Source organism: Durio zibethinus, chromosome 3 (assembly GCF_047325235.1).
Source record: "Durio zibethinus cultivar Kanyao isolate XHJ-2024 chromosome 3, ASM4732523v1, whole genome shotgun sequence".
Classification (NCBI taxonomy): domain Eukaryota; kingdom Viridiplantae; phylum Streptophyta; class Magnoliopsida; order Malvales; family Malvaceae; genus Durio; species Durio zibethinus.
The window spans coordinates 3,269,204-3,281,283 of NC_143164.1; the positions used below are offsets into that span (position 1 = coordinate 3,269,204).

General features: G+C 34.0%; 1 protein-coding gene and 1 pseudogene across 3 annotated transcripts; one reads left to right on the forward strand and one right to left on the reverse strand.

The window, feature by feature from the left end:
- Positions 1–82: 82 nt before the first annotated feature.
- Positions 83–5,530, reverse strand: LOC111305118 (protein IQ-DOMAIN 32-like). 3 transcript variants are annotated; one of them, XM_022902544.2, is made up of 6 exons: positions 5,240–5,530; positions 3,999–4,406; positions 3,673–3,882; positions 2,853–2,930; positions 1,091–2,744; positions 83–612 (listed from the first exon to the last, which is right to left on the reverse strand). In XM_022902544.2, exons 1-6 carry the CDS (start codon positions 5,312–5,314, stop codon positions 593–595), a joined length of 2,445 nt encoding a protein of 814 aa, XP_022758279.2. In that variant the 5' UTR covers positions 5,315–5,530; the 3' UTR covers positions 83–592. The 3 variants fall into 3 exon arrangements, with proteins under 3 accessions (XP_022758279.2, XP_022758193.2, XP_022758107.2); XM_022902458.2 differs by having other exon boundaries at positions 2,853–2,927; positions 3,960–4,406; XM_022902372.2 differs by having other exon boundaries at positions 3,960–4,406.
- A 4,777-nt stretch (positions 5,531–10,307) lies between these two features.
- Positions 10,308–11,999, forward strand: LOC111307330 (cytochrome P450 83B1 pseudogene; annotated as a pseudogene).
- Positions 12,000–12,080: the final 81 nt, after the last annotated feature.

Genomic DNA, 12,080 nt, shown 5'->3' on the forward strand with positions numbered 1-12,080 from the left:
ATTACCAAATCTCCCTTCTTATTTCAGATTGGAGTCCAAATAATATAAAAAAAACATTTTAAATCTTAAACTTAGACGAAACTGTATTCAAAATTTTACTCAATTTTATAGAATTAATCAATGGAACTGAAAAAAAATATAAATTAGTCATGGGAGTGGTGGCCAATGCAACAGAGAACGGCCGAGTTATTACAGGAAACAGTAATCTAAAGCCCTTTCTAAAGCTCTCCACATTACAATCATTATCTTAAACCCCGAACAGACATCCCAAAACATGCTGTAAAAAACTTGAGTAACATCAAACCAAACACTGTTGAACAAAACACACAAGCATACTTCCCAGGCAGAAAGTTCAGAAAAAAAAAAAAAGATATATATATATATATATAGATATATCAATGGTTTTGAAACTATATAGATATCTCCTCACTCCTCCCTTGTCAAACCCTAAATGTAGATGGCATGCTTGAATCAACTTAATTGAGATGTTGAGGCATAAAACTAGACAGAAAGACCATCAATCCGTTCCAAATTTCAATCTGAGAGGTTGAACACCATGGTACCGTGTTATATGGTTGCTCTGAATAACCCTTCACCTTTGCCATCTTCTCTCTGAAAAAAGAAAATTGGGGATTTGGCCAGTTAAGCACAAGTCATATGTGAAAACCTCTATATTCCCTATCAACAACCAAAATGGAAACCTAAAGGCCCAACCCTTTCTAGTTGTCACAAGGGCCAAGGCAGCTTGTCATGATGGCATATAGTCGGCTAAATGAATAAAAATATGCAAAAGCTTCACTAACCACAAGGATTTCTTGATATGAGAGGTGTACCAACAAGGAGAAACAAGTAAAGACCTTCACATGTTAAAAAAGCTCAACAAAAGTGACTGCTAGCAAATAGAGGTCAAATGTTATGCTTGAATATTTATGAAGATAAACTAGTAAGAAACTTGATTTCTTGTATAAAGGTACAATATCCTTTAAAAGAAATGTCCTGAACTAATGTATTTTTCAGCTAGCAAAATTGCATACTGAACAGATAATAGTGAGGTTAACAATTTGAAATAATAATAAGGTCCAGAACATACCATGAGGAGGATTGGTACCATTTCCTTTGGCACCCTTCTGCGCTTGAGACATTGATCTCTGGATTCTTGGAGAACCCTGCCTCCCGTTAGCAACAGGTAAGGAATGTCTCTTCTTGATATAAATGTCTCTTTCTTGCACATCTGGACTTGATCTTGGCGAGTTATTTGCATTAACCTTAGCTCTTGCAGATTCTGTGGCTAGCATGAAATGGGGAAGAATATTGCTACTATTACTATCTCTTGGCTCCTCACTAATGCTCTCAGGTCTTGTTGAACCAAAAGAATTGCGTCTCGTCCCATTTTTCTGATCTTTGGGCAATTGTTCCATACTACTCCTTGCACCACTATCACAAGCTGGAGTTGATGGGGAACCCTTAGCAGCAGACATGGACTTGCGCTTTTGACTCCTCTTGTCAGTTTTTATCTTTTTAGCTTTTGCTGATACCTGACTAGAAGGTGTTCCTTGGGATTCTGGAACAGTCATATGGCTCCTGGGAGAAGCTTCTGGGGATGACCTGTATGCTTGATTAGCTGTCTCAGAGTCTTGTTCTTTCTGCAGATCAGATGTGCTTTTCAGTGGCTCCTGCTCTCCTTGAGGGGAGTCTACAAGAATTAAATTTGCTGATACACTGTTAGCATCATCAAGTTTCTCAAGCTGATCAGCAACAGATAGAGAAGAATCAGGCACTGGGAACACAATTGCATTATTTTCTTTAACATCCAAATCCTTTCTACTATTAGAACTGCAATTTTCTTGCTCAGAAACGTTGGCTCCATGTTCATATTCTACGGTTCCAACTTCAGATGCATCAGGTGAATCAAGAGTGGAAGTAACAGAAAGCTCAGTGCCACATTCAGAGCCACCATGCTGAACCCTCCAATTCTTGAGGACTGGATTTTCTGTGATGCTTGGCTCCTTTGGCCTGCTTATCGTATCTACCCCAGATGACACCATATCCTTGTTTGATTCAACTCCAACATCTTCGTGGACCGAATTAATTGATCCACTTGAATTGGCTGTTGAACTCAACTCCTCGAATTTTGTTTGCACAGCAATAAATGTAGGATTACTTGACTGTCTTGATCCAAATACAAATTCTTTTGCCTCTGTTTCCAGTTGTTCAGAAGCAAATCTTTTCATAGAATGTTTGGGTTGTTCGCTCTCCATTTCAGGCTTGTGAGAAAGACAACTGACCTCTGTTTGAGACCGTGCATCTGTTTGCATTGTTTGATCTTGCAAATTTATCTCTTGCAAGGACTCTTTCAGGTTGGATGACCTTGTGTTGTCAATCTCAGGTTGCTCCAAATCCTCCATTACCGAAGATGAAGTTGGTTGGCATGCCTCAAACTTAAAGTTGGTTGCATCATATGTGATTAGATTCTCTTCAATCTCTGATGAAACCAGCATCTCCCTTACATCAGACTTTGGTTCGTATGACTCACAAACAGCTTCAGATGGAGCTGTAGCATCAACTGGGGAGTTGCAATTGTCATTTTTCTCACTTTCTAGTTGTTCAATTGGTAACTCTGCCGTTGAAGCCTTTTCAGATGATGACACAGACATCCACCTCTCCAACCAGCTCCAAGCAGAATTTGGTTTTGATGAATCGCACTTGATGTGGATAGGTTTGGTCTTGGGTGTTGAATCCATCAGCTGCAATCAAAGCAAATTCCAAGTACGGATGGGTAGACATAGTTTGAGAGACAGCTGCCAAACAAATAGTTCAAAAACATGAAGCTAAAAAATGTCCACTTAACATACCTGACAAGCAAACCTATTGCTAAGCAGCTTCTCTATGGAAGTATAAGTTACATTTTGTTTTGTTGCTGAGCTTCCCTGCTTTAGGAATAAAAGAAGAATGGGTAAAATTATCTGAGGATAGCAATTACTGAAAGCAACACATTGTGCAAAACTTTCTCCACCAGGACCACCATGACTTGTTAATCAAAGGTATTTGGTGATATTGTTCGCTATATATTTCTAAATGATTTATTGAATACTGCTGTCATACAAAAGCAATTAATTAAACAAACTCATGGGCTGTAGGACCATCAACGCATAATTTCTGACTGTCTTGCAAAGCTAGTCAGAAGGTAAACAAAATACCATGCGATATTTGCATCTCTCTCTGAAACAGACACTGAACAGTAAGATCATGCAAAATATAGATGGTGAGTTCTATCTGTATTATGCCAGGTGGGCGCAAGTAGATATATCCAGAGGTCTTTAAGGATCATTTACAACCTTCGTGCTTGAAACTAAAGCATGCTCATAGAATGTGCCCTTTATTATGAGCCGGCCATCTAAACAGCACTATCCTACACCCTTTGATTCAACTAGGAAGAAGCTGTATAAAGTATAGCAATCATGCCTAAAATCCTAATGCTCTGAAGACACAGGACATGAGTCAACAAAGAGAACATAGCTATAGATTCAAAGAATCCAAGGTAAATTGTAATAATAAAGAAAGGTTTCTTGAAAGAAGAAGCTAGCATGCTTCCTATCAATAAAATATGAACCAGAACATACAAGCAAAACAGCCTTGTGACTCCAAAGCATTGATCTTGGCTGAAAGAATTACCAAACTTTGATTTTCTTTATGGTGCTTGCCATCCTGCTTCTTTCCGGCACAAGACCCATCTTGAGAAAGGTGAGCACGAACAAGAACTTGCATTTTGACAATGGCTTGAATGCACCGTAAGGTCCCCACAGCATGCCTTCGAACCAAGTGCCCACGTACAGCAGCCTGCAACTTCACTAAATTTTTAAGCTTTCCTAGCTCTTTCTGTGCCTGCAAACAAGACCAGAAGATAAAAGTAAAAAAGTTACCAAGTCAGTTTTAAATTCACATTGAGAAATAAATTATACCAAGAACCCTCTGATAGCATTCTGGATGATAACAACAACATATTCATTCAGGTTGGCATCATCTTCAGCCTCATTTGTGGTGGCAGCAACAGGCTCAGGCACTTTTGAGTCCTCTGGGGCCAACAACTGAGATTTTTCTTCAGTGCATTCTATTGGTGTCAGCAACTGAGATTTTTCTTCAGCATACTCTTTTGGTGCCAGCAACTGAGATTTTTCGTCAATATACTCTTTCGGTGTCAGCAACTGAGGTTTCTCTTCAGTGTATTGAACACTGGAGGTTTTCTCAGGTACAATGGAGACATCTGGCTGCTGAAAATTAAAACCAGCTGATTCTGGGCTTTCCTTAAGCCCGGAAGTAGCTTCGTGTATCACAATGTTGCTAAGCACGCGATGCCGTTCAGATCTCTTTCGAAAACTCCATCCCTTCTTGTCACTTGATCTCTTGTTCTGGAAAGAAATTTAAACAGCATAATTCAGCTAAAAAGAGATGCATAAAAGGAAAGATTGGTAAAAAAAAAGAATAATTGCCCTATTTTAGATTAATTAAAATGCTCTTAATTCTAAATCCTAGCCCTAAACATATTGCTTTATTCAGCTTGTAAGCACCATATTCAATTGAATTCAGTTAAGGGCTATCGAGCCCCAAAAGCATAATATCAAAAACGAACTGTCATTTATCTAAGAACAAAAGATGGACCACAGTATCTATCAAACAAATGAAAATACAAAACAAGAATAGCCTCACATTTCCTCTGTAAACACATTTTCTGACATTGAAAACTATCGGACATTGCCAATCACCAATGGAATCAGCATTAATTGAATCAATCAGATAAAAAGGTAAATAAATCTTGCCTCATCTCACATTCCAATCTTGCATATCTGAAAATTCCAGTTTAAAAATAACAAAATTTAAAAACTTGCTAGATTTTGAAATCTATAACTAAAAAACAATTGCATTTCATAAATTCAGGAAGTAATCAGATTTGAAAGGCAGCTTTAAAATTGATAACATAGATGCAAAGCCAAGATTTCTCAGATCTTAAAATAGTGGAGTTTGTCTAGTTTCAAGACTCCGATTCCTCGAAAAAATCCACAAATTAAACAAGGTAACAAAAACAAAACACATGGAACTGACCACTTTAAATTGAAACTTTCAATAATGTAACTAAAACATCAAGTGCAACTTGAAACAGAACATGAAATCCTATACCAAAGCAAAACCAAAGCAAAAAAAAAAAAAAAATCCCGTAAAGGCGACAAGGATATACGTCACGTACATCGATAGCGTCATCATTTTCAGCAGAATCGCTGCCACAAGTGATGATTTTGAAACAGGAAGTAGATCTTCCCATCTTTCTTCTTCTTTTTTCGCTTAATCTGTTTTTCCTTGACTTTCTATTTCTTTCTTCTCTCGCTCACTCTAACGACTGTGAGAAACAAGACAGTCTAATATTTTATGTGTGGTTTAGTGTTGGAAATTGAAACAAAGAAAAAAAAACGGATCTCAAATGCACTCCTTAAATCTAGTTACTCCGTTCTGTTGGAATCCGCCATTGTTCCTCGGTATTTATGATTTTACTGTGAGTAGAGAGCGTTTTATCCCGTCGTTTGTCACGAGACACGCGAGAAGTTACGGTGTTTTTACGCGGAAAATTTCGTGCTAACCCCATCGTTCCAAATATTAACCACAGTAAAACACTGAACAATGCTAGTTTTGAAGAATTACTGAATTTTAGCGGTGAAAATATATGTTTAAATTTTATTGTTGATAGTAATTAATAAAATTAAAATATCAACAAATTGTATTATTAATATATTAAAAATGAATTTTTTAAAAAATTATTTTAATTAAAACACATAAAATATCAACATTATAAAAATTAAAATAACACTAATATTAAACAAGTATTGATTTGTACAAGTAAAATACAATTTCCTCGGCCCAGAACGGATCCATCAATAATGGAAGCATTTGTGATTTTGTTTTTCTCAACATGTAAGACATCCACATCATCACATTTAGATCTCTTCGCCCGATTCATAATTTGTTTTCTTCGATTTGTAATTGACCCATACCCAAAGAAGCCGAGATCAAGAGAATAGCTCCAATACCAGCAATTATACTATTATGAAGACATGTGATCTTTTACATCATCAAGAAAACCTTATTTTCCCATCATTTCTTAGTACATTTAATGTGTAATAGCGACCCCAACTCAAATAAAACAAAAAAGCTTATTTTAAAAATTTTTTTTCTCAAATTGTGGGAAGAAAAATCTAACTTTGATTTTTTAATAAAAATTTATGCACTAGCCACCGATGCTTCATTAGAAAAAATAATGTTATGTCAAGAGCCACACATAATTTATTGATAAAATGTTAAAATTTTAATTTAATAATCAGAATTTTAAAATTTAACAGTTCCAAATGTAAAAGAAATAAAATAAAAAAAGATGAGGAGATAATGTGTTGGGTATTAATGTCTCGGACTAGAAATAAACAAAAAGCCAAAAAAAAAACAGTGTCTTTGTAACCGGCAACGGAGGTTGTCAAGTAAAATGGATTAAATTTAAATTAATTAAGTTTGTGGAAATTTTTTATAAATGATTTAATAAATTTTTTTTAAAAAATATAAATTAATAGATTGATAGAATTTAATATAAAAATCAATAATATTATAAAATTATTAAATTTATTATTTATAATTTAAAATTAATTGATATTTATTAAACGATAAAAATTTTATCAAAATTTTAATTTAAAATATTTTATTTAAAAAATATATTAAAATTTATTAAAATATTTTTAAATTTTATACGTTTAATCAATATAATACGACTTTTTATTCTCTCAATTTTTTAATTTTTAATTTTAATTTTTATTTAATCATTTTTAATATAAAATCTCATCTAAAATACTTTATCTATACCTTTTTCTCCCGTAAACTACTAAAAATTAAACCCAACAAGGAATCGTATCCAAGTATATCGATCATGTTTATGTTTATCTAACCAATAACCAACCCGTAACAGCCCTTTTGTCTCCTTCATTGCCAGGTGGCAGTGTGGCTGGACGACACGTATAAGCACATTCTCCACTTCATCGTGGGGGGAGGTGGGGATCGAAACTTGAGAATAAGCGTAATGGTAGATGTATCGATCATGTTTATGTATGAGCACATGCTGCTGCAAGTGGGATGTCATTGCCATACGAAGATATCTGTCAAAGCGGAACACCATCAGGAAATAGTGCTCTTTTTTTAGTTAGCTGCTTAAGGATTAATCAAGTCTGATTAGCGTAATCATTCTTCATCATTGATTCGTGACATCAGCATAACTGAAAAACAAAAAAACAAACAGGACCTTATAAAATTTATCAACCAATCTATGTATCTGGTAAGGTATTCTTCTTTGTGTTTTTTATAAACCAAGCTGTAAAAGTGCATATTCTTATGTTATATGCTTTGCATTTGGCCCTTTTAGAATCTCTCTTTTCTTTTTGTGTCTGTGTTTCTAATGGAATGTTTCTTTACATCCCATCATTATTTATACCAAACCAAATCGAATCACAAACTTTTTTTTTTCCTTTTGGAGTGATTTCAAGGCCTTTGGACCATTTTTCAAAGGTTTGTTTAAATTGCATGGTCTCCAATCATTCTCATTACCTTTTACACTACTGGAGACATAAATTACACCCATCTCTTTAGCTAGGGATGAACAAAAATCAAATCGCACCAATTAAATCGATTGCAATCGAATGAATTCGGTTGAATCGATTTGGTTTATTCAATTTTAGTTATAATCGATTTTTTAAATTGATTAATTGATTAATTCGATTGGTTTTTGATTTTTAAAATTGATAAGCGCACTGATCTAATTAATCAACCTTTTAATAATTAAAAAATAAAAAAAATTGAGATAAATGTTTTTATATTTTTTTTTGTAAAATATTGTTGAAAGTATTAAATTCTTTAGTAATTTAATTTGAATGATATTAGAGTTTGAATTTTATTGAATTGAATTTATGGTTAAATAATTATTTATAATAAGAAAACAATAATAAAAAAATAGATTATTTAATCGAATCGACCGAATCGAATCGATTTTGATCGGTTTGATTATGATCAGTTATTTAATAATATTTGATCGATTCGATTATTTATTAAATGAAAGTCGATTAAATCGATTATTAATTTTTTCAAACCAAACTAATCGAACCGACTATTTACTCACATCTATCTTTGGTAACTTTTTGTTTAGTGAAACAAACATTTTTTTCTCTTTGAACCAAGGTTTTTTTGTAATATGATTGATTGGTAATATATTAAATTTATACATATTTATTTTTAAAATTTTAAATAATATTATTTTCATATCCTTTATTTATATTATATCACCGATATTTTAAATTATAAGATATATCTTTTACCATTTAATTGGAGAATTATTTCAGCAATCAAGTTGGGGGCATTTTAGGTACAACGTCTGATTGACCGTCCACCATTCCCCGGGTCCGCTTTTGAGGTTAACGTGGTGGAGCCCTTCCCACATGGAGTAGGAATAGATATATATACATTCGCGATTTTTATAATAGGGATGATACCAATTTGTACCTTTGCATTAGTCATCTTTTTAACATGGTATTTATATTTTAAAAGTATTTAAATGTAATATTATTCATATTTTCAAATTATGTGATAATATCATAAATGAATTAATACTATTAACTAAAAGACAATGGCATGACTAGTAATCAATTACATGTTAAACACATAACAGTATTTGTAATGATCTATTATTGCATAAACATATATATTATGATCTATTATTGCATGTACATATGTATTGTATTGGATATTTTTAGAATATAAAATGTTATTTTTAACGTTTTTCCAATTATGTCCATTAAAAAAAATTTTCAACTATGTAAATATGTCAAATGTGGGTAGACAATTTGCATTGCAAATGTTGGGCTAAAAGTTTTCAATCCAATCACACCAACGAAAGCGAAATCAAATAATAAATTAAACATATAAAAGACAACAATTTAACGTGGTTCGATCCAATTAATCTACATCCACGGATGAGAAAAAAGATCAACTAATTATAGAGAATTACAAACTTACATCAAATCATCAATCTCACTCAAAAATCAATACTCATAAGACACTCTCAATCTCCTCTAGTCCTATAAAATATTCTCAACTCAAACAAACATAAACTCAAACCCTTGTGCACCTTTTCAACATAATCAAACACATACCCATATGCTCCCATACACCATACTTATGTAGACTCTCTCAATCTCTTCTAGTCCACTCACAAACAAACATACACACCCATAAGACGTAAAGCTCCAATACTCCTATGGGGTATCTACCTTACAAAATCTTACAACTCTCTTACATCTTTTTCTCATACTTAACCTTGTAGAGACTTCACCTATTTATAACCATACAAACTTGCCCATTAAGAATCCCTCTCCTCTAAAATTCTTCTCCTGTAAGTTAAACTCGCCTATTAAGAATCTCTTTTCTTTTAAAATTCTTCTCTTGTAAGTCAAACTTGTCTATTAAGAATCCTCTTTCTCTTAAAATTTTTCTTTTATAAGTCTTCTTGTCCATCAAATAATATCTGATAAATTTCAAACAAATTTTTAACAAATTTTAAATAAATCTTTTATGAAATTTGAATCAATATTTCCAGTAACAAAATTATCAAATCCCATTTAATCTTTCGAATTAATGAGGAACAAACATTACCAAGAAATGAAGTTGAGTGTGGCCTCTATATGGCTTCCACAGCTTTGATCAGACTGACCGTTGACCTTGAGCTCAATAATTTTAGCTGGGCCCAAGGAAGTATGCAGCTTGGGTCCACTGTGGGAAGGAATTCAATAATGTGTGTGTACTGACTGGGAGCACACTTTGGAAGTAAAATGTGTGAAGGCCTTGTACTTTTCAACCTTTAAATCCCAAACAAATGCCCCGGTTGGAAGTAAAATTCACTGACGCAATTGAGAGCTACTGATGCTTCTTCGCGGCTTTCACCTGCTCGACTTTAGAAGCAAACCTGAGTGAGAAATTGTACCTTTTCGAACTTTTTCTTCGTGAAGTGATCTTTCAATTCACAATATAATATTATTATTTTATTTGGATGAACGGTAAAATATATTATGATAAAATTTTAAAAAATAATAAAATTTATTATAATTATAATTAAAAAATTAATAAAAAATTTATATTAATTTAATTTTATTAAAATTAACGTTTGAATTTAATTGGAGATGTGATGAGTTTATAGCTATTAATACAACAACTTATGCTGCAACATTTTATTGTTTTTCCTAATAAATTTTCTTGGGGACAAAAGTCGGGTAATTAGTCCTCTTCGTCTCAAATTTTCACAGTAGATCGAGTAGATTACAATGGTAGTAGTATTGGTGTTGATTTTTCTTCTAGCTCTCCCCCTCTTCGTATTCATTCTCCTAAAACATAGAAACAATGGCAATATTCTTCTTCCTCCTGGCCCGCCAGGTCTTCCTTTGATTGGTCATTTACATATGCAGATGCTTGATAACTCATCCCATTCCCCTCATATTTTTCTCTGGAAACTCTCTCAAAAATATGGCTCTCTGATGTCCTTGCGACTTGGATTTAGATCAACCCTGCTAGTTTCTTCGGTAAAAATGGCTAAAGAGGTTATGAAAACCCATGACCTCGACTTCTGCAGCAGGCCTAGTTTACGTGGGTCGAAGGTGTTATCTTATAATGGCTCGGATTCGGCTTTTTCACCGTATAATGCTTATTGGAGAGAGATTAGGAAACTATGTGTTGTTCATCTCTTTAACTCCAACGGGGTGCAACTCTATCGTCCCATGTGAGAAGACGAAGTTGCTGGCATGATTGAAAAATATCCAAATTATATGTTGATTCTAAGCCTGTTAACTTGAGTGAGGTAATGATGCGTCTTACCGGTACAATAATTTGTAGAGTAGGGTTCAGCAAGAGGTATGAAGAAGAAGGAGTTGAAAGAAGCAGATTCCATGGGCTGCTTAATGAAAGTCAAGCATGTTATCAAGCTTCTGCACTTCTGACTATTTTCCTTTCATGGGTTGGGTAGATAGATTCTCTGGATTTCTCAGTCGTCTTGAAAAAAATTTCAAAGAACTTGATACCTTCTATCAAGAACTCATTGATGAGCATCTTGATCCAAATAAGCCAAAACCTGAGCAAGAGGACATAGTTGATGTCTTACAGCAAATCTGGAAAGATCGTGACTTTACAATTGATCTCAACATGGAACGCATAAAAGCTGTGCTAATGGTCATCTTCAGTCAAAAAATTTACTTTAATTATATCATCATTAATTTTCTAGCGTTAAACCGTAGGAACATAACCTCATGTCTTTTTTTTTTTTTTGGCAGAGTGTGTTTATTGCTGGAACAGACACAAGTGCTGCCACCGTGATTTGGGCCATGGCCTTTCTAATGAAAAATCCAAGGTGTTTGAAGAAAATTCAAGAGGAAGTCAGAAATTTGATTGGAAAAAATGGTTTTGTAAATGAAGATGACGTTCAAGGTTTAACTTATCTTAAAGCTGTGATAAAAGAAACATTCAGATTGCAACCAACAGTTCCATTGTTAATGCCACGAGAAACACTGCGAAAGTGAAACATAGGCGGCTATGAAATACCTGCCAAAACCTTAGTCAATGTCAATGAATGGGCAGTAGGAAGAGACCCTGAAGCTTGGGAAAACCCAGAAGAGTTTTATCCTGAGAGATATTCATTGGCAGCTCTATTGACCATAAAGGACTAGACTTTGAGCTCATACCGTTTGGTGCCGGTCGAAGGGGTTGTCCTGGAATACATATGGGAGTTGCAGTTGTGGAGCTTGCCCTTGCTAATCTTCTTTACAAATTTGATTGGGAACTGCCGACTGGGATGAACAAGGAAGAACTTAGACTTTGATGTGATAACCGGAGTTACTGTACACCAAAAAAATGCTCTTTCCCTTGTGGCTAGGAAGATTAATTAATGTTTAATTAAAAACTTAATTTGCAGCTTTATCTACTAATTGTTTATGTTTGACACGGTAAGTCCAGTCCATATGATCAAA